Raw genomic sequence first — 24,210 nt, 5'->3', positions numbered from 1 at the left:
TCATTAAGATGAGCCTTTCTGATTTCAAGGCCAGCACTGTCTCACCTATTTGCTCCCTTTTCTATATTGTCTAAAGCAAATAATTCCAAGTCTCCATCATTACTACAAAAGATTCATTAGTCAGTAATATCCTTCAAGCTGTTGCCTAAAACTTCTCTTCCCTTTTTCAGCCAAATTCATTTTAAAAAGCCGTCTAATTGCCTATTGCCTCTGCTTCATTAACTTCTTTTTTATTAAGATATATTTTTGTCCATTAGCAAAAATTCTGTACCTCTTTCTCCCCATCCTTCCACCAAGATTAAGAATGAAAGAAAGATAAAACCCTCATTATAAACATGTATAATCAAGCAAAACAAATTTCTGCACTATGTCCAGAAATACATGTTTTATTCTTGACTCGAGTTGTTCGTTTTTCTATCAGGAGGTGGGGGTAGCATGTTCATTATAAGTTTCTAAAGTCTTTCAAAGTTTTGGTCTTTATGGTGCTGCCTACTTTACCTTCGTTCATATAAGTCATTCCAGGTTTCTCTGAAACTATTCCCTTTATAATTATTTTTTAACAGCACAACAGTTTGCTATATATTTATATATTATAACTTTTTCAGCGATTCCCCAATGACTTATCCTATTGTCAAATCCTGTCCCACACCCTTATTAACTATTTCATCTTTGGCAAGTTATTAAATCCTTGCTTTAGTTTCTTCAGCTGTAAAATGGAGATATCTATTTCCCAATGTTGTTGTGAGGATCAAATGAGAGATACTATTTGCAAAGCACCTAGCATAGTGCCTGGCTCACAGTTGGCACTACATAATTGCTAGCTTTTATTATTATAAGCCCCCTTCCAGAAAGTTGTAAGTGTTTTTGTATGTCCTTAGTTATGAGTTTGTTTTAGACCAAGTCTCTGTTTCGAGACTTAATCTACCTCCTAATTCTTCCTTCTCTCCTTTCCCTACTATTTCCATAAGATTTGGAGATAATACCACAAATATCCAAAGAAAACAGCCACAAGATCAGTGCAGATCTTCTCTCCTGAAATATACAGAACATGGACTTAAAATCAGTAGACTGAAAGAGTAGGCAATCAAAAAATAAGTTCAACATTAAGAAGATGCTATGGGGACAGGGGTGTTTAAGGCAAAAATTTGGGAGAGAACTCTAAAGCTATAAAGAAAGAATCAAAGAAACATACGGCTTGAGTCCACATTCAACTAGAATTTCTGAAAGAAATTAAACAGAAGTTTGAATTTAAAATATATTTTTAGCCCACAAAATAAAAACACTAAAGAAAAAAAAAAAAGAAATGAGAACTGTGGAAGAAAGTGAAATGTTTAGTGAGATGTATTTCTGTACCCAAAATCTTTGTGTGTATATGTGTATATGCTTTCCTTCTTTGATCAATTCATATGAGAGAGGTTTATAAGTTGCATCTGCTCTGTGGCATCTTCCTTGTTTGTAGAGATGTCTTTTTGCCTATTTCAATTGTGTGAAACAGTTTTCTCTAAACTTTCTTTTCCTTTTCTCCACTTCTAGTGAATTCTTCTCTTTAGCATCATCAAGACATAATGACTATTCCTAGGCCTTGTCTAATAAGAACATTTTATGATCCCTAATGATGATAGTCATGAAGGGAACACGTGTATCATCTCATATTTTAATTACATAGCTTATCCTTGTTCATTCTCTTAAAATCATTCATTTGTGTTTATCTTTTGTGTGTTCTTAATTCTTGTGTTTGAATTTGAGAATTTTTATACAAGTGGTGTTTTCATCAAGAATGCTTAGAAGTACTTTTGTTAAAGATCATTTTGTCTGCTGTAGGATTACATTCCCTTTTTTTGTGTAAATTATTTTTGGCTCTAAACCATATCTTTTACTTTCTGGAATATCATATTTCATATTCTCTGCTGCTTTATGGTGTAGCTGCTAAGTCTTGTGTATTGCTGACAATTCTTTTGATTATTTGAATTCTTTCTGACTGCTTGTATTTTTCCTTTGACCTGGAAACTGAATTTTGATTACATTGTTACTACGAGGTTTTCATTTTAGTATTTCTTCCAGATGGTAATCAGGTAGAAATGTCTACCTTGCCCTCTGGTTCTAAGGTTTTTCTCTTCTATTTATCCATACAGGGTATCATACCCTTTTCTGACTGTTATGCCCAAAGGAATGTAAATTTTGATCTGTAAAACCTCTTAAGATATCTTCTTTCTTAAGGGGCATGCATTAAATCTAAATCACTTCAGCCAACAATCAATCCTGGCCAAGTCCCACTTGGCCCTTGTTTGGACTCTGATTATCTCAGAGTGAAAGTAAATAACAATTGTTTCTATTTGGGCTAGAAAACCTGAGGGTCTTCCCTTCCCAGATAGATTTTTTTTTTGGGGGGGGGGACGGGACGGGGACGATAACTAGGCAAAGAAGCCATTCTCTGCCTCATTTTTTTGTCAATCCTTAATCACTGATTGTGTATTACCTCAATCAAACTTAAGACCTCCCCTGCATACAGGACTTGTCCAATAGCTCTGAGCTTCGTGTAGCTGCTGGCCCCAAATAGCTCCAGAGAAATTGAGGTTGGTAACTTTGCACACAGCCTTTCTTCACTTAAATTCAATTCACTTGCATGTCATAGACTCACTTCCTGATGTCATGGTCTTCTTTGAGAAATAGACAAAGCAGCAATATACCAATACCAGCTCCTCCTAGATGTGGGTATATTCCAGAATTCTGTCCTGGGCAGGACTCCCTTTCTCCCTTTTCTCTTCTCCCCTTCTTCCCTTCTTCTCTTCTCCCTCCCTCCCTTCCTTCCTTCCTTCCTTCCTTCCCTTCCTCTCTCCTTCTTCTCTCCTCCTTCCTTCTCTCCCTTCCTTCCTGTCTCCCTTCTTCCCTCCCTTCTTCCTTCCCTCCCTCCCTTCTTATTCATTTGATTATATCTGAGATGTCATCTGAACCGATTATTTTACTTAAATTTTAAAAATTGATATCTTTTGTTTTTACATCATTTTCATTTTTCAACATATCATTACTTTTCCTTTACCCAGAAAACCATAAGAAAAGATTCTCCCAAGGAAGGAGAGAAAAAATGGTTAGGAAAACTAACCACATCACCTGGGTCTGACAGTTGGTGAGCAGTTTTCCACACCCATAGTTCCTCATCTCTAAGGGCATGAACAGTTCATAACTCTTATTGTGTCTGTGTTTGGTTTGTATAATTATAAAGCTGAATTCATTCCTTTTAATGAATTATAAATCTAGAGCTGGAAGATTCTTAGCCTTAGATCCATGGGAACTTCAGGAGGTCTCTGAACTTGAATTGGGGGGAAATACTTCTTTCAATATAATTGATTTCCTTTGTCATCACATGCTTATTTTATACATTAAAATCATTATTATGAAAAGTAGGTTGGTATGCTTTACCAGAATGCTATGAGGTCCACAAAGTAAAAAAGGTTATCTTGTTAAATACCATCATTTTTACAAATGAAGACATTAAGGCCCTCAAATGAAGTGACACTAACTATTCTGGCATTGGAACCTGATTTTTTCACTCTAAATGCCATATTCCTTCTACTCCAACTATATTGCTGCATCTATATTTATCTCTAATTCCCAGAAAAGGGCTTTGCTCAAAAATGCTTAATAAATATTTACTAAATGTTGACTTCTGTAGAAGGCTGAAACTCTTGAGTCTTTGCACTGAGATCAGTTCAAGCACTTAGGCTTAATTACTGATTGGACAATACTCTATGGGCATATGCTTGGAAAATGGTCCTTCCCATTATCCTGTGCTGGCTCAATGATTGGTGTATACTGAAGATTGTAGGAGGGACTAGGGGGTGGAGTAAGGCTATCCCTAGTCACTTTGGCGGTAGATGAGGGAGAAGATGGTTGAGAAGATTCTGCTTCCATCCAATTCAATCCTGCTTCTAAAGACCAAGAATAAAAATTAAGGACTTTTGCTTATCCTGACTCCAGCTGATTTATAAGGTATCCTGGGTGCTAGCGCGGTCGTCACAGAATTCACGGCCATTAAAATGTAATAGGTGAAAGAGTATTAATGAGATTGTTCTGATATTTAGAGGAAAAATTCTTTGATTTCTTTTCTTAACATGCAGCTTGATTAATACTGATGTTCCTACTATATTCTGAAAAGTTATAGAAATCTCCTATAGTAGATATGAAAGTTGGAGAAGGGAGAATATGCTTTTTAGAAGAAAGTTACCCCAAGAAAATGGAAATAACCTTTCTATTTGAGCCTATGATTTTTGTATTTTTGGGGAAAGGGAGAGAGGCTGGGTCTCCTTCTCTTGCTCAGGCCAGAAGTGAAGGGAATATCGGGCTGATTTCAACAACTAATTTGTCAAGAGAGCCTGTTTGCTTGTCCTTTGGCAGCTGGGTTTTTCTTCCACCATTGTTTGGTGCAGGACTTGGTCTAGTTATTGTCATCTTAACATACTGCAAGCACACTGTAGTTCTAGAACTCCCAAATTCAAGCAATTCACCATCTGTAGCCTCTGGTTTGAATAAATTACAGGTATGTGCCATTGTTACTTGGTGATTTTTGCATTTTTAAATTGCTTCAAGATATTCCCCAGAATTGTTTTTTATGATCTTGCATATAGTAGGCACTAAATGTTTATTTTTAGATATTTACAATTATGAGTTTGATATTATTGCAAAAAGTATTATGATAAATTGGGAATGAGCTGCTTTTAGAACTTTTTAAAGAAAATGTTGAACAAATCCTAATTATATGGCAACATTAGCATCTTTTCAATGTGTGGTGAAGTCTTCTTTTAACTATTTTTACTTGAACATTGACCTTGCTCCAGGAAAAAATTAACTAGAAAAACTTAGCTATCGAAGAGAGACTTGCCTTTTAAAAAAACGTCGTAGATAAACTTTGTTTCAATGTGTCTTATCCCTCTTTCATCATATTCAAATTGAATTCTTTTTGGGGTGTTATTTGTTATCAAGAGTTAGTCAAACTACTTAGAGACTGATTGCTCTTGATGGAAATAGAAAGTTTTAAGGTTTTCAGAGTGCTCTATGTACATTATCTCATTTGATCCTTGTAACAGCTCTGTGAAGGTTTTTAATCACTCTTTTAATCACCTGGGAAGCTGAGGTTCCAAAATTAGGTGACTTTTCAGTAAGTTCCTGATGTAAGATTAGAACTTTTTTTTTTTTTTTTTTAAGATGTGTTCCTGATTCCAGTTTCAGCTCTGTACCACCTTAGTAATTTTTCATTTTGTAAAAGATAGGGAGATATTTATAATTATAAGCCAATATCAATTTTTTTTTTTTTTTTTTTTTTTTTTTTGCTGAAGCAATTGGGTTAAGTGACTTGCTCAGGATTACACAGCCAGGAAGTGTTAAGTGTCATATTTGAATTCAGGTCCTCCTGATTTCAGGGCTGGTGCTCTAAAACTGCGCCACCTAGCTGCCCCTAATATCATCTTCTTTTAATTGGAATTTTTTTCCTTAAAACTTTAAAGTTGTCTTTTATAAAATTATAATTGTGTTTTGTTTTGCTGTGTATTAGCACTTTATCAAAATCCTTTCATGTTTTATTTTATTTTTAATATTGGTCATTCCTTTATAGTGTAATAATATTTTGTCATTATACCACAATTTATTCAGATAATTTTCATTTGGGGGGTACACAGTTTTGTTCTCTCTCCCCTCCGCCCCAATTACAATTAGTGATGCAGATAAATAGTAGTTTGACAACATACTTGGATTATAAATCCTTTAGTGGGATTTCAAAGTCAAAAGGTATGAAGCATTTTGAAACTTTTAAATTGAATTTTTGTTCCTTTTTTTTTTTTTACTATCAGTTCAAGTTTGAAGTAATAATCTAAAAATTTAAATTATCCTCATTTATAAGGTTGATTATTATAAATGTTGACAGTTTGCTTATCTTTTAAAAGCTGTTCATCTTATTAATAAAATAGCTTTTAATTTTATTTGTAGGAATTTCTTAAAGATTTTTGGATGTCAGACTTGTCAGAGTTGTATGCAAAGATTTTTCCCATGATACATTTTAAAGAAATTCTAGCTATAAAATATATGCATTCTTTTTGATTTTATAAAAGTGAAATAATCTATTCATGTTATAAGTGAAATGTCTTTTACAATGTAGTTGTGGTAGAGAAAATCATTTTCTAAGGAATTTTTATATTTAGTTCATTTTGAATTTCTTGTTGCATATGATGTTGTAAGGTACGGGTGTAGACCATTTTCCCATCAGCCTCCTTTCTGAAAATTTTCCCAGAAATTCTTGTTAAATAAATGTGTCCTTTCCCTAGTACTTTATATTCTTGGGAGTTATTGAAGACTAAGCTACTATAATCATTTCTTTTTAAGTGTTTCTTATATAACCTCTTTTGCTGATCAACATTTCTATTTTTAATCTGATAATAGATTTTTGGGGCAAATTTTTGGTAATTGCTGCTATATAATTTGAGTTATACTAATGCCAGACTCTTTTCTTTTGTACTTTCTCTCCCCTATATTCTTGACTTGTCCACAGTCAATTCCATTATTTCATCTTAATTCTCTGAAAAGATCCCCTTCAGTTATCTGATAAGGTAGTAAGTTTGTATATTTAATCGAGTAATATTTTCATTTTTACTATATTGCTGCGTTGTAATTATCATTGAACATCTCTATTTGCTATATTGCTGCATTCTTGTCATTATCATTGAACGTCTCTATTTGTTTTGCTCATTTATATTATAAAAATTGCTTTGGAGTTAAGAGCTATATAACCTAGATATATTCACTATGAGGTTTTTTGATCATTATTTCATATCTATCTGTTTCTGCTTTTTGTTGGTAATTACAGAAAGTCTAATGATTTCTGGATTTTTTTTTTTTTTTTTTTTTTGGTATCTCTGACTTTATTGAAGCTATTAGTTGCCTTGATTCATTCTTTTGATTGTCAGTCTTTCATCGCTTTTCCTTTTCATTATCTTAATGCAATAAATAGTATTTCTGTTATGTTAAGTAATAATGGTGACTGCATCTGTCTGCTTCACTTCTGATCTTATTTGGATAATTTTTAGTATTTTTCCATTACAAATAATGCAAGTTCTTGATTTGAGATAATTTAAAATTTTATTATGGAAAAGTCTTTTCTTTTTTTGTATGCTTGTAATTTAAATGAATGCTGTATTTCATAAAAAGCTTTTTATGCATTTATTAATCATAGGTTTTGGTTTTTTAAGCATGTTTTCCTGATGAATAATTTTTTGGTACATTTTATTTTGCCATTTTTTACTTCAATATTTTTGCATCAGAATTTGTTAGTAATCTTGATTGATAGTTTTATTTCCTTCATTCCTTTTTGGCTTAGGAATTAGAAGGAATTTGGTATAGTATATATTATTTTTATATGTTCTAATTTTTATATGTATATATTTAGAGGTGACAGGAATCTCATAGATCACTTAGATGAAAGCTGCTTAAATTGTGGGTCATAATTCCATATTGTGTAACTGAATGTTGGGGTCATGAAATATTTATATATCTGTATCCCTGGGAATACCTAAAATATTGGGGTGAAAATGGGTCATGAGTGGAAAAAGTTTAAGAAACCCTGACTTAACCAAAACCAAGTACCTATTTTTTTTGAGAGGGTTATAATTTGCCTAAGATCTCAGAGAGATCTTGTCAGTTTTGACAAAAACTGAAATTTAAATCCAGTTTTTTTTGGCACCAAAGTGTTTTTTCCTATTGTTTCATATTGAGTTTTAGGATTACTCATTCATTAATTTTTTGATAGAACATATAAATATCTATATCTTCTTATATATACATTTTTATGTGTATTTTTTTTTTGTATGTGCCATGTGCACAATACACATTATAAATACATAAGAAATTTTTTCCCCTGGGGTAGCTCACTTATGGTTTACTTAATATCTCTTTATAAAATCGTGTTAATTAGATTTTGTATGATTAGTTCTGGTACTTTATTTTTGTGAACATTCATATTCATTTTGTTTGTTTTTAGTTTTATTGCCATATAATTGTGTATAATGTTTTCTATTATTTTTTATTTCCTTTGTTATAAATTATCCTTTTCAGTTTTGCTTCTATTAATTTTGTTTTGTTTTCATTCTTCTAAAAAATTAACTAATAATTTGTTCAGTATTTGGAATTTGATAGTTTTTAGAATTTTAAAAGTTCCTTTTTGTACTTGGTTAGAAATCTGGAATTTTGTTTTCTATTTTTTTTAATTGCCCATGTAATTCAGGAGCCACTTTTCTTTTGTTGACATTAAGTGTTCAAAGACACACACACACACACACACACATATTTTTTTTTTCCCTTCCTTTGGATTTCTTTGGAATTTTGATTAGTTCTTGAGTAGTATTACTCTTTCTATGATTTGGTCTTTGATCTGTCTTTATAGGTGTTAGTTTTTAGACTATTTAGCTCTCTTTTCAAATTTCATTTGAATTATATTTTTTATTGCATTATACTCAATAAAGTATATTTAACATTTCTGCTTTGAGAAATATGTCTGTTCTACATGACTTTTACAGGTTATCCTCTCTGTTTAGAGGTCTTTTGTAACAAAATAATACTATTAATTAAGAAAAATAGATTTAGTAATTACAATGACCTTAATCTGAAAGGACATGCAACCTTCATCCATAACAACCTACCCCTCTTCTTCATTCAAAATGTTTTAAAAAAAAATTAACACCAATTATTTTCTTTCCCTTTGGTTAAATGCTTATTGAGTGACTGAATCATTAACAGTGACCAGTGAGCAAGAACTCAGCTTTCTTTTCACTTTTGTGAGTACTATAAGTTGACAAATATGAGTGTGTTGTGGTCTTCATCACAGATATTTACTATCTTTACCTCCAAACCCACCCTTCTTCCAAATTTCCTTGTTACTGTCAAGGACACCAGTCATCCTGCTTCACAGTTTCAGTATCATCTCACTCATCTTCACCATAGTCGAGTCAGTTGCCCAGTCTTGTTTCTTTCTCACATTTCTCATATGTCATTATTATTTAGCCTTGTTTCATACCTTATCATCTCTTAAATAGACTATTGCAGTGGCTTTCTAATCAGCTTTTCTTGCTTCACGTTCCCTTCCCTTTCCTCCCCTTGCCCCCCATACTGGCCATACTCCAATTACTATTACTATTACTAAAATTACTATCAGTAATTTTCCTAAAAATAGGTCTGACCATATTCAGTAAACTCTAATGATCTCCTTTTATAGGTTCAAATATTATTTCTTTATCTCATTAAAAAAAATATCTCTATGTAAGATTTGTAATCTAACAGTTCAGTAATACATTGTCTTTTAATAAATATTTGTATGTACATATGTGTACATGTGTTGAGGTCACATGTTCTCCAAGAATTTTTTACTAATTGAGTAAAAATGATCAAAAAAGTTAAGAGACCATTGCTTTAGATGGTGATGATGTCATTTTCCATTTATATAAAACTATTAGTCATGGATTACACTTTTTATTTATCTTCTTTTCATGCTCAAAGTAATGCTGAATTAGGTACAAGTGGTATTGCCCTCTCCATTTTATAAAGGAGAAAATTGAGGCTCATAGAGTTTAAGAGTTACAGCTTGTAAATGTTGAGAGTAAGATTTGACGTAGGCTTCCTGATTGCAGTGTTCTTTCCATTACTGTTTTAAGCAGCAAATTGTGTTTTGTTTTTTAGTCCATTCTAAAATTTGCTTCCTTTTATTGAGAATTTAGTCCATCAAGAATTAAAAGTTATTCTTGTTAAATTTGATTTTCCTTTCTTTAGATTCCGTTTTTTACCTGTTTTGCTTTTAACTGTTCAGGCTTATTTCACGACACCCATAGTCACTGCCTGTTCTGCCATAACCTCAAACCCACATAAACCTTGTTCCAGGCAAATCAGACCACCACTACTACTTTAACCACCATTCTACACCAGAGGTATCAGACCTGCGGCTTGGGTACAGTCTGAACTAGTGTTTAACAAAATAATAAAATTGCAGTACCAATATGATTAGCGTTAATTTTTTTTAAAGTCATTATGTCCTTCCTCCCCTGTCCTTTATGTTTGAGTTTGACACACTTCTTTAGACCCTCTGGAGATAGAACAGGGCCCTGAACCCTGAAAATATTATTTTTTTAAATTAAAGCTTTTTATTTACAAAGTATATGCAAGGGTAATTGCATTGACGCTTGCAGAACCTTTTGTTGCAAAATTTCCCCTCCTTCCCCCCCATCCCCTCCCCTAGCTGACAGGTAATCCAATACACGTTAAATATGTCGAAATACATGTCAGATCCAATATATGTATACACATTTATACAGTTATCTTGTTGTGCAAGAAAAATCAGATCAAGAAGGAAGAAAAGAAAAAACTGGAAGAAAACAAAATGCAAGCAAATAATAACTGAAAGAGTGAGAATGCTATGTTGTGTTCCACACTCAGTTCCTACTATTCTCTCTCTGGATGTACATGGCTCTCTTCATCACAGCACAGGTAGAACTGGTTTGAATCATTTCAGCGTTGAAGAGAGTCACGTCCATCAGAATGTATTATCTTATAGTCTTGTTGCCGTGTATCATGATCTCCTAAACCTTGAAAATATTGATGCCATCCAGAACAGCAGTCCAAGTTTTAGTCCTCTGGCTCTATAACTATCATTGAGAGTAGAAATAGAGATCTCTACTTATTCTGTAACCAGCACCACCATCAACTGCTTTGTAAGAGGCAGGTAAATCCAACAGCCTTGCCTCATCCCTCATTTCCTCTATTCCTCAAAAATAACCTTTGAAAATAATCATCCTGGGAAGCAGCCCTACTGGAGATGTGGACTGGTGACTAGTTCTGCAGACACTTAAAACTACAGCTACTGAAGAAGCAGAAAAGAAGGTTCCACCAAATTCACTTATATTGTCAAAGATTCCTACATCAGAAACTAATAAAAGATTTTATCTGTGGAGAGGACATTAAAGATGTATTACCATCTGTTTTGCCATTGTACTCTAAAGGGCTGTGGCATTTGAAAACTTTTGTTTGTGTTTGCCTCATTAGAATGTGGGCTGTCTTACTTTTTATTTTTATCCATAATACTTATTAGCACAATGCTTTGCACGTAATAATTGCCTAATAAATTATTTTCTCTTTCCTTCCAGTCTAGTACTTGTCATTTATTTGTTTGCTTATCTTTCACTTTTCTTGGGATTCCTTGCTTTTTGATACCACTCTATTGGAACTCTTCTCCAGGTTACCATTTAATCCTGTTAAGTGCTACATCCAGTGGCGTAATCTTATCCTTATCCTAGATCTTTCTGCAGTTTTTTCACATAGTTGAGCAGCCCCTTCTCATTGTACCCTCTTTCCTTACTTCCATTGCACTATACTCTTTTGCTTCTCTTTTAACCTTTATTACCCTCTCTGAAATCTTTGTTGAATCATCTTCCATCTCCTCTGCCTGCTTAATGTATGTTTCTATAAGACTGTTTGAAATTTCTTCTCCTTTTCTACATTTTTCTCTGTGCTTTCATAAGCTCAGGTCATTTGTGAATTCTCTTCAAATAATTATAATAAATCGCTTCTACTTCAGGCTTTTATCACCCTTCTCTTGGCCTAATATAACAGCTTCATTGATTTCCCCTATTAATAATCTCCCTTTCATGAATATTCCTTAATACATAGGTCTTAGAGTGTCACTCCTTTGGTCAGAGAACTTTAAATGATTCCCTACTACACCTTCTCAGCCTGGCCTTTAGGACCTTGCAAATATGTATATTTTTGCCTTTCCAGACATATTTTAATTTCCAACTAAATTGGCATACTAATTCAACAATCTATATGTGCTGTATCACCTTCCCCCATGCATGAATTTTACTCGCTACTCATCTTTGCCTTCAAGAATCTCTTTGAATGGGGAGGCCAAGTCTAGCCTTGTAAATAGTTGATAAATATTTTGTCCTGTCTTTGCCTTCTTGTCAGTGTATCTGTCCCTTTCTTTCTCTTCAAACTCATGTTATTTTAAGGAAAACAAAAAACCCTAAAACTTTTAAAGAAGAAATAGTTTTGATGTTTTGATTAGAAACTAAATAAAATTTTATCAAGTGCCTTCCCTCTTATTCTCCAGGGGCAGATGAGGTGTCAGAGGGTAGAAAACGACAGCCTCCTACCCTCCTTGAGGGGAATATGCCAAGGGCTGCTGACATAAGGCAGTAATTCCTTCCCTGTTGGTAATTGTCCCCACAGCCTATCCTCTTCTAGTTTCTTTTCTACCTCAAGCTCTCTTCTAAAATTCTCTAGTCACTGTTAAAAGGAGAGAAGTATTGTTACTTGGATATCAAGTTCAAGGGTGCCTTCTAGCCCTTACCTGAGAGAGCTTTCCATGCCCAAAAAATGGGCTTAAGAGTTGGAGCAGCCAGCAGTGCGCATGATACCCTGTGCTTTACCTGGTGCTTTTCTGCGTTCTGCAGAACAATCTTTAGCTCCTTATTTTATATATTCTATAAGCAACTATTCTTCTTTTTTTTTTCCTGTAGTTTTGCTTTTAGTAGCTAGAAGGAATTCCTAGAGTTGGTAGTTCAGGAAACCGAGTAAAGAGCAGGTTGGGGAGGACAGCGCAAAACATCCTTTCTCAGCCTGCCTATGAATTGGCAATGTGTTTGTTTTTTCTATTCCCTTTTATTTGTTTGTATGTGAAATCACTAAAGCCTTAGCTTGCCGTTTTCTTCATATCCATAGTTATCATTTCTTAACTTCCATTCTCAAATTATTTTGTGCTTACTTATTGTTGATATGTTATATCTCACCTGTAGAAGATTTTTGAGGAGCAGGGAATGATCTTCCATCTTTGTATTTTTAGTGCTTAATATTAACTAAATTATATAGAAAACCATTGATAAGAGGTTTGGAAAATATCTGAGGAAATAATTTAGTTGGAGATAAAACTAAATCACAAAACAAAGAACAGCACACAATGGTATTTAATTGCTGAATTGTGAAGTACAAAAGGGAAGTAATAAATGTGTAGGTTATGCTATTTGAGAAAGTTTTCATGTAAGATGGGGACTAGAACTAATTCAAGAAAAAGGGTTAGAATTTGGATAATAGGGAAGGAATTGAAAATAAGAATGGTATATTTATTTGTATGCTTAATAGTGTGATTAAAACTAAAGATAGACTGCTGGATTAAAGGGTATGCATGGATTTAAAGGCCTTTGGGCATAGTTTCAATTTGTTTTACCAAATGATTTAATCAGTTCTATCAATAGTGTATTAATGTCCCATTTTCTTACATTTTCATTCTCTATCATTTTTGTTATTTTCCTTTTCTGTTTTAGCCAGTCAAATCTATAAGGTAGTATCTCAGAATTGTTTTAATTTGCATTTCTTCATTGATTTAAAACATTTTTCCCAATGTCTATAAATAGCTTTATTTCATCTGAAAACTTTTGATCATTTGTCAATTGAGGAATGGCTTTTATTTTTATAAATTTGACTCAATTTTCTATGTATTCGAGAAGTGAGACCTTCATAGAACCTGTTTCAAAATTCTTTTCACAATTACAATTGCTAACTGTATTTCCCTCCATCCTGTTTCTCCTTTATTCCCTTCTCTTTCCTTTCATTATGTCACTTCTCAAAAGTGTTTTGCTTCTGACTATCACTTAGTTTCTTTGGGCCTCAGTTTCTTTATTTGTATTGGTTAGGAGAAATGATTTCTGTTTTAGGCAAATTAGTTTTGTAGCTGAATAGAGGATAGATTGGAATGGAATGAAACTTTAAGATAGACTAATTAGAAGGTTTTTGCAATTGTCCAAGTAGTCTTTGTATCACTTCTTCTGACTTCCCTGTGAGCTTGCATTCTCCATTAAATAGTCTTTTAGACAAATGTATGTTTTAACCACATGACCAGCTTATTGGAATTGTGCTTTCTACAGCTTAAGAAAAACTTCAATGTCTGGTACCTTAACTTGTTCCGTAATCTTCAGTCTTCCTACAACGATTCACATGGAAGCAGTTAGATTTTCGGAAATGGCACTGGTAGGCTCTCCAGTTTTCATAGGTATACAACAATGAGCACAGCAGCTCTGTAGACTTTCCGTTTGGTAGGGTAGCCTCTTCCCACATTTTCCTTTAGAGCCTCCTAAACGCTGGGCTTGCTCGGATTGATAATGCATGCATCAACTTTGTTTTTTATGTGTACATCTCTGGCAAGTATACTGCTAAGGTAAGTGAAGTTATCCACAGCATTCACAATTTATTCATTTACTATAACCAGTGGTTCAACATAAGGATGGTATGGTGAAGAATCTGTTTACTTGATGTTGTCAGGCCAAAATTAGAACAAGTTGCAGAGAATCAATGCATACTCTGTTGCATCTGAGCCTCAGAGAATACATTGAATACATAATTATCTATGAACAAAAGTCATGCACCAACACTATTTCCACGTTAGTCTTGGCTTTTAGCCATTTCAGTAGCTGATCTTGATGCTTCACTTCATCTTGATGAAGGCATCTGAAGCATTACTGAAAACAGTGTGCTAAAAGAGCATGAGAGCAAGCACAGTCTTCTTCATCATCCCATTGGTGACTGGGAAAACTAAAGATCATTGTTCATTATCCAAAACCTGGGTGAGCATGCGGTCATGAAATGGAAATACAATACTGATGAACTTCTCCAGGGAATCAGATTTTTCTCTGATCTTCCACAAGCCCTCAGGACTGACAGTATCAAAGGCTTTGGTCAGAGCTACAGATGTTGTGTACAGACCTCTGTTCTGCTCCTGGTATTTTTCTTGAAGTTATCTTATCAGGCAGCATACGCTATATTGATCATCATTCTTTGGCCCTATCATCCCTTCATCAATACCCTGTTGTCAAAAGAAGACATTTCTTTTTCATTTTTTAGAGATGGATAGTGGAGCATCCTTGAACTTCTGGGGGATAACCACCTCTTGCCATATATTCTGGAAAATTTCAGTCACATTTTATCTGAGCAGTGGACCTTCTAACTTGTAAATCTCAGTTGGAATAGAATTAGCACTAGGCATTTTGTCACATAAGAGGAGCCAAATAGTATTCAAAATATCTTTTTCACTTGGAAGTTTGACTAGAGAGGAATTGACTTCAGCCTGAGATGTATGGTCAGTGGCTTTGTCTTTGATTGTTGACAGTCTGTTAAGAACAATGTGGAATTGTTCAGTACATTTCTCCAGGATCATATCTTTATTATGAATCATTGTAGTTCCATCAGTGCGGAGTTTGAGATGCACCATAGATCTGTCTCCAAAAAAAGCCTTCAGGGCATCATAAAAGTGCTTTGAATTGTTACTATCAATGTATAACTGAATTTTATCTGCCTTCTTACTGAACCAAGAATCCTATATCTCTTCAATGTTTGCTTGTATTTTACTTTTAAAAGAATTATTATTATTTTGGTAAATGGTATTTTATTTTTTCCAATTATATGTAAAGGTAGTTTTCAATATTTTTAAAATAAGATTTTGAGTTTCAAATTCCCCCTCTCCCCCCTTCCCGTTCATCTTCTCTCTCCAACATAACAAATAATGTAATATAGGTTATACTTGTAATGCTATGAAAGAAGAACAAAAGGGAAAAAACACACACACACAAAAAACCCCAAAAGTAAAAATAGTGTGATCTACTTCATTCTCCATAGTTCTTTCTCTGCATGTAGATAACATTTTCCATCCGAAGTCTATTGAGATTGCCTTGCATCACAGCATTGTTGAGAAGAGCCAAGTCCTTCAGTTATCCATCATCTTGTTACTGTGCATAATGTTCTTCTGGTTCTGCTATTTTCACTCAGTATCAGTTCATATAAGTCATTCCAGGCTTTTCTGAAATCACCCTCCTCATTTCTTATAGAAAAATAATATTCCATTATAACATAAACTTATGCAGCCATTCGCCAATTTCTAGGCATCTGATTTCCAGTTCCTTACTACTGTAAAAAGCAATGCTACAAACATTTTTGCACATGTGGGTGCTTTTCCTTCTTTTATAATCTCTTTTGGATATGTACCCAGTAGTGAGACTGATGGATTATAAAGTATGCACAGTTTTATAGCCCTTTGGGCATAGTTCCAAATTGCCTAGAGCACATTCTAATGGAAGGAGACAATATGTAAAAGAAATTGTATGAATAAGATATATATATATATAGTATAAATGGAATGTAATTTCAGAGGAAAAGAATAGCAGTGGAATGAGGGAGATGGTCCAGGAAAAACTTCCTGCAAAATATGGGATTTAAACTGAGTCTTGAAGTAAGGTAAAGAAGAACAGATGAGCATAGGAGGATGTTGGTGAAAGAGCACAGAATAGGGAGGTGGAATGCAGTGAGGGCCCACTAAAATTATGTAACAATAATAGACCTAATGAACATGATTTCATAATTTTCTGCTTAGTTCAACAGCATGTAAATAGCAGAATTAGTGGATGATAGAAGTTTAACAAGTCATGATCAGCATTAGGGCAGAAGGGAAAAGTACCAAAGCTTTAGAATTGAACTAAATCACAAAATGTCAATATTGGAAAGTATAACTAGTGAGGGATGATAGCCTAGATAAGAAAGGGGAGAGACAGGGGTTAGAAGTCAGCATACTTTTAATATATTTAACATCTACTGGTCATCCTTCCATGTAGGAGAAGGGATGGGGGGAAGGAGGGGAAAAATTGGAACAAAAGGTCTGGCAATTGTCAATGCTGTAAAATTACCTATGTATATAACTTGTAAATAAAAAGCTATTTAAAAATAAAAAGTCATAGTGAATTGGGGTTTTAAGGAAAGATGAGATATTAAAAGATAATACTTGTGAGTGATGGCAAGATCAAGAGTATGAACTTCTATCATGTAACTGAAGTGGAATAAAGTAATCTCAGGTGGAATAATCTGTTGTAGGAATTGAGCAGATTGGGGAATTTAGAAGGTAGGACACTTGAGGCAGTATCAGTATGAATGTTGAAATCCCTTATTTAGGATAGAAGGTGAAGGGACTGAGCCAACCACTAGATTAATTGAGAAAAGATAGAGAAATATGCAGCAGTACTCTGGTGTGATAATCCTAAAGTGAAAACCAGGGTTTGAGAAAAAGATAGTTCTTTATTAGCATTTGCAACAATGTCAAAGCGTATTTCTTAAAAGGAATGATATGCAATTATTTTGTATTTCAATTTTCAGATATAAGGGTCTGTTTGTGTCCTTTGCGTTTTAAATATTATTTTTTCTTTTTAAAGTTGAGACTTTAGTCATCTAGGATTGAACTCAGCCTTTTAATCATATAGACAAGAATTTAAAAAATATAAATAAATATGATTAATTAACAATTACTTATTAAACATCTTTTCTACTTCAGGCCCTGAGAATAAAAAAAGTCAAAAATTGAAAAATTCCCACTTGAAAGGAGTTTGCATTCTTAATGGGAAGGCAAACATATGTTGCATATATAATGTTAGTATCTAAATATATGCAAAGTAGTTAAATACAAGATAGTTTGGAAGGAGGCAAGGATTTTAGGAGTTAGGGGAGAAAGGCTTCGTGTAGAAAAATCATACTTGATTTTTTTCTTAAGGGAAAGACAGGGACTCTGAAGCTAAGGTAAGGAGGAATAAAGTATTCCAAGAATATGGAACTGATAGCTCAAAACCTCTGTGATGGGAGGTGGAATGTCTTGTGAGAGAAATCCATCCCAAATCCATCCATTTTGGTTGGATGAACCATAGAGGGCTAGAGGGAAATCATTTTCACTGAAACTGTAAATTCTATTTTATCCTAGAGGGAATAGGAAATCACTGGAGTAGAGCTAACTTTTAAAAAGCTAAATTGTTGTCCTAAAAGAGATTTCTACTTACAAATAAAATTTGGAAACATTTGTTTTTAGTTTATGAAATAAAAACAAGCATTTTCATGACAGAATAAAAAAGATGATTGTACATGAAACTACAAATTTGTTACAGACAATTTGGTATTCTTTTTCAAGATACAATAGTTATCGAGTCACTTTCTCTTTTTACTCACATATCCTCCCTTTCCCTCCCCTTCCCCCTTCTCCCATGAAGATAATTGTATTCTTCACAGATTCTTTGTAGTTAATTTGGGTATTTATGATAATCAAATTACTTAGTTGCTCAAAGTTTTTTAAACAATATTACTGGTAACTGTTAACTTTCTCTTACTTCAGTTCATTTTGTTTTTCATTATTTTGTGCAAGTCTATTCATGTTTTTCTAAAATCACAAAGCTCATCATTTTTCATAGCATAGTAACATGATCATATACCACAGCTTGTTCAGCCATTTGCCAATTAAATATCTCCCCAATTTTCAATTCTTTGCCACTACAAAGAAAGCTACTCTTAAGTATTTTAGAACACATATAGATTGTTTTCCTTTTCCCCAATCATTTTTGGTAATAGATTTAGTAATAATACTAACTCTTAATAACTCTTGGGCACAATTCTAGGTTGCTGTCCAAATTGGTGGGATCAGTTCATAGTTCTTAAAACATTAAATTAGTATGTAAATTTTTGCACATCTCCAACATTTCCCCTTCAATCATTTTAACCCCATTAAAATAAACTATAAAATACCTATTAAATATACCTGCCAAAACAAACACAAGAAATATCTGAACAAAATTATAAAAAGCGCTTTATACAAATAAAATTAAATTTAAATAATTGGAAAAGCATTGTTTATGGATAGACAAGACCAATATGATAAAAATAACAATTTTACCTAAACTGGTGTATATATATATTCCATGTCATCCCAATTAAATTACCCCAAAAATTATTTTATTGAATTAGGAAAATAAAAATTCATTCACAAGAACAGAAAGTAAAAAATACCAAAGGAACTAATAAAAATGTAAAGAAAAGAGTTTTAGCTATACCATAATTATAAAATTATCTGGTACTGGCTTCAAAATAGAAAGGTAGATCACTGGAACAGAGTAGACATGTAATTTACAGAAACAAATGAATCACAGTAACCTTCTTTTTGACCAGCCTAAAGATTTAAGTTTTGGGGAAAATAATTCCTTAAAAATTTCTGTAGAAACTGTAAAATATTTGGCAGATATTTGGCAGGACATAGACCTGTATCTTAAACACTTTATACCAAAATTTTGTTAATTTCTTAAAGTGGTAGTTTCATTTCTCAATTAAATAGTAAAGCATATAGCAATTGCTTAAGAATTCTACAAAGGATGAAATTTTTCATGTTGGAATCTGTTTAAAAATGCCTTTGAGCCCGCAATTATCTTCGTAATACATTATAGCCAAAATCAAAAGTTTATTTTAAACAGCAGGCTCCGGTATATGAAATATAGATGAATTGCTCAAATTATTTGCAGAATGAACTTTGTATCTTACTGTATATATAATATCCATATTTATATATGTGTGTGTGTATTATACATATATATACATATATATGCATATGTATATATATATATTATATATATATATATAAAATCAACTTATATAATAAAATTAGAGAGATATTTCTATGAGAGAAAGATATTTGTCTCCAAAGATAATGGTAAAGAATCAAGGAAATTGTTTGGATTTTCAATCAGAAAAGCTGGCCTCTTTATGTGACTATGGACAAGTCACTAAGACTTAAAATAGTCTGTGTTTTCTCATATATAAAATCAAGGAATTGGACAAAATAACATCTAAAGATTACTTTTAATCAGATTCCTATGGTAATTTTGTCTGTAGTAAACTTTTAAAAGTTTAAATAAAATAATCTAAAGAAAAAGTTTTCTAATTCAAATATTCTATAGTAAAAATATTACATTAAGTTTTTTTTTTTTTTAAAGTGAATTTGTTTTCTAAATTAATCTGTCCTTAAGACAGAATCAGATCTTTATCTTATTGGGAATGCCATTGGTTCTGGTACAATGTGAATGAATGAATGAATGAATGAATGAATGAATGAATGAATGAATGAATAGAACATTTATTAAGTTTGATCAGAGCAATAACTGCTGGGAATACAAATAGAAAAGATGGTCCTTGCTCTCAGGGAGCTTACATGCTAATTAAAGAGACAACATTTTAGAAGGTTTTGGTTGCAAATTACATTGTAAAGTTTATAATTCTTAAGATAAAGTGATAAAGCAAATTCTAATGTACTTCCTTTAATGTCATTTCCATTCATCAAAATAGTATCAGTTTCTGATGTTAATGTCAAAGACTTTGATGACAAGAACTTTGTTTTCTAGATTTTTAGCAGCTGTGTCTGAAACATTTGCCAGACTGCACCTCCACAGATTTGCTTCCCAGGATGGTGGCTACAGGCACTGGACTGGAATCAGTGATGATTAAAAATGTCTTGGGTTTCAAGTCTTTAGTTTAGTGGTGATAATTTCACTTGGTTGGCACTTTTATATATAATATTGGCACCATTAGGGTCCCTTACTACTTAAGTTGACTTGCCTTCACTGGCAATAGATCCAACTTAAGTAGCCAACCAATAATAATAATTTTGATTTTGTAAAGTTCCCTGGGTTTAGCTCTGAGAAGGAACACTGGAATAGCAGCCAGAAGGCCTGGTATCTGTAATCCTAGTGTTTTTGTGTTATCTTGAGCAAGATGTTTGATTAATTTCATGAGATTAAATTTCCTCATCTGTTTCATGAAAAAGCTTTCCTAGATCAATACCTTTATGATCCCATGAGAATTTTAAAAAATAACTTACTTTGATCTAAAAACTAAAAAGAGAAATGTTGCTGCTGCTTAGATTAATTTCTTGAGTTTTCACTGTTATCATATATTGAGCACTCCCTACATTATTTGGTAGAGAAAAAAGGAGGCAAAGGTGAGGAGAGAATCAGAAATTGATAGTTGAAAATAGGTTTAGTGAATTTAGAAAATACCTTTAATGAATTTCTTGTATAAAATTTTATATTTTCAAAATTGTTTTTAGTAGACCTCAGTTTTAGAGCACTTTTCATTTAATTTGTTAATTATTGTTATTGATGTTTTATAGATTTGGAGAATTTAGCAGCTCAGTGACTTTAAGAAATTAGGATCTTTCAGAACTTTCCATTATTTAGCCTGCTGAAATGGATCTCAGGAATTCTTGTTACCAGTGTATATTTAATGAATTGTTCTTATATTTAGTGGTTTTACTGATATTTTAAATTTGTACATTTTATGTGATCAATATGTTTTTTTTCCTCCTCAGTATGTTTTTGGAGATTTTACTCCTGATGAGTTCAATCAGTTTTTTGTGACTCCTCGTTCTTCTGTTGAGGTAAGGTCTTTGTTTTGCTTATCAGTCATAGTTTTATTATTTGACTTTCAGGAAATATTTTAGCTTATTTTCTAAACATGGAAATTGGTTGAAATTTGGACAAAAAAGAAGGAAAATTGGGGGAAATAATGAAGAATAAGGTGCATGATATAGTCTATTCATGGAACTTATACATTACAAATATCTATGTCAGTCACAGTCTGAGCACAGAGTTTTTTTGGGGGGGATGTTGTTTAGAAAACAAATGCGTTGTATTATTTAGCGGTGTGATTTTTTTCCTCTTCATTTGTTAGCTGTTTTTTTCCCCTCCTTATTTTTCAAAGAAATTTCATTTGGTTAATGGAGGTGTTTTTGAGTTAAAACAGTGGGTGTGGGTGTTGTTTCCTCTTTTGTGTGTGCATAATCCACATAGAGGCAGACATAGACATACATATTGTTTGCTACTTTAAGAAGAAAGAAGGAAACCCTAGACAAACTAGTATCAAGGATTTAGTCAAAAATTGATTGAATGCCTGAATATCAGAATACATTCAGTTTAGTCCAGATTCTTAACAAAGTCTTCTACAACTATGGTGATGTTCTGTAATCTACAGTTTTCTACAGTTATGGAGATCATGGTAATGATTTAGAAATTTCAGAAGTTTGAGTCAAATAAAATTAAATTAGTATATATGAAGCAGCACTTAAAATAAAGTATATTTATAAAGTATATATATAAATGTAAATTTATATAAATATATAAAAATATTTATAAATCAATATAATATTGATTATAATTCTTCAAGGATTTTGATGGGTTAAGGTTTTAATTCACATACTTAAATGTATACCTATAATTGTCTTAACATCTAAATAACCATGAGCATAAAAGTTTTTAAATGGGAAGGATAAGTCTGTTTTTTATGTAGGAACACGTCTTGAAACTGAGGTTTTCATAATTTAGAATGATTAGAAAATAAATATAAAATAATGAAGTTACATAAAAATATTCTTAATTTAAAAAATTATAAACTAATCACCAGTATAAAAAAATTAAAATAACCATACATGCAAGTATAAATCCTAATTTTTGCTGTTGGCTTAAAAGAATATAATAGTCTTATAGTAATAAATTTTCTTCTTTGGTTTTGTGTAGGAAAATTTTAATTAAAAAGGAAAATTCTCCTTGAAATCTTGGTTTCCCTATTTGTATATGTCCTTCTTATATATTTAATACCTATTTAACTGGAGCTAGCATTAACAAGGCAATTTGATTATAAATAAAGTATATTTGAAAGTGGGTAGATTATTGATCTGGAGGTCCTGAAGACTTGGATTTGAATTCTGCGTCAGAGATTCAATTACTGTGACCCTGGGCAAGTCATTTAACTTCTTTTAGTTTCCATTTACATATCTGTAAAATGGGAGTAATACCTGTTATAGTAATGAGAATCCAGTAGTAAGATAATGGCTGCAGGAGTAAATTGTAATCGAAGCATTGGATGAATGTCAGCTGCTATTACTCCTTCAAAGACGATGTCAATGCAGTAGAAAAAGTTTACTACATATGTTTGTGAACAAACTGTATAGGATTCTCTTTAGTCCCTTATTTCAAATTATTTCATGTGTGTTTTCATCCTGTTAGAATGAGGATAGTACTTGAATGTATGTTGGTAGTTATTTGAATAAAAATTGAGAGCAGTAGTCCTGTATGTAGTGTATATATAGTATATTATCACCTTTTCAGCAAGAAAGAAAAAAAGAAAAAAAAAGGCTATAAACAGTTATATTGATGTGTACAGATTTGTACTTATCCACTTTTTAAAATATATATTATGGGTATCTTATTAATGTGAAGCATTTTTCTTTCATTTTGACTCACTAGTTTTCACAGACAGTATGACCACCTAAATAAAACTCCTCATACTTCTGTACCAGTCATAAAAATTGCTGACACAAAATCCATCAAGTAGAACAAGAAAATAGCAGGGGGAAGGGAATAGGAGGGCATGATGGTCTATACCATGTCTGTTGGCTTTCCCTCCTGGATTTCATTTAGTGATTTACTGTGGAGTGATTAGGGACACCGGTTCTGTTCTGACTTATTTCTTTTATAGAGCAGTCATGTACCTGTCCATATCTTTCTTACTAAAAGTCCACCAGGATATAGTTATTGTTCCAAAGGATATGAGGGAACAAAGACTCAGAGAAGTTCAGTGACTTGCCCAAGACCAGCCTTAGGGTCCACTCCAGGCAGATGTATACATTCACATACATAAAGGTACTAGTCAGTCAAGATTCAATAACAAACAACTTTAGTATCTAGTGGTATTCTAGTAGTAAAAGATTTTATTTGCTAAAAACATTGAAGCTTTGAGTAGTCCTATAAAATTGCTTCCTTAAATTGTGCTTTTTTTTTGTAAATAGAGTTGTTACATAAGAAAGTGGGAAGGGGGGCAGCTAGATGGCAGTAGATAGAATGCCTGCCCTGAAATCAGGAAGACCTGAGTTCAAATCCTATCTCAGGTACTTAGTACTTTCTAGCTGTGTGACCCAGATTAAGTCCCTTACTCCCAATTGCCTCAGTCCAAAAAAACAAAACAAAAGAAAAAGACACCAGGAGGCAACTCAGGTTTTCTAATTGTGATAAAATAACTATGATATAATGAAATGTTGAAATTTCTTGAATTAAAAAAAATTTACATATGTCTGCAGCTTCCACCATATAATGAAGCAAATTTGTGTGACACTGAAGCCCCAGAGGAACTACATGATGGTAAGTTAATTCCTAACTTTAATTTTTTAACTCAAAGTTTTCCCTTCTTGGTTTTATACAGTGGACTTGTATAGTCAATACTTATATTTGGCAGGTTGTTTCAGAAATATTTATTGTTAATATTTTTATTTTTGTTCTGCACCTTATTACTGTTCCATTT

The 24,210-nt window shown here is 32.7% G+C and overlaps 1 protein-coding gene across 2 annotated transcripts in view; it reads left to right on the top strand.

Annotated features, from left to right (window-relative positions):
- The window catches only part of USP10 (ubiquitin specific peptidase 10), a 72,779-nt gene that overhangs the window by 14,330 nt on the left and 34,239 nt on the right, over nt 1-24,210 (top strand). For both annotated transcript variants that reach the window (XM_051974917.1, XM_051974916.1), the window contains exons 2-3: nt 21,227-21,295; nt 23,990-24,050. In XM_051974917.1, the coding sequence (XP_051830877.1) occupies nt 21,227-21,295; nt 23,990-24,050 (130 nt within the window). The remainder of the gene's footprint in view (nt 1-21,226; nt 21,296-23,989; nt 24,051-24,210) is intronic.

Source organism: Antechinus flavipes, chromosome 2 (genome assembly GCF_016432865.1).
Source record: "Antechinus flavipes isolate AdamAnt ecotype Samford, QLD, Australia chromosome 2, AdamAnt_v2, whole genome shotgun sequence".
Classification (NCBI taxonomy): domain Eukaryota; kingdom Metazoa; phylum Chordata; class Mammalia; order Dasyuromorphia; family Dasyuridae; genus Antechinus; species Antechinus flavipes.
Note: the sequence above shows the minus strand (reverse complement) of the source record. Positions and strands in the feature narration are given on the sequence as shown.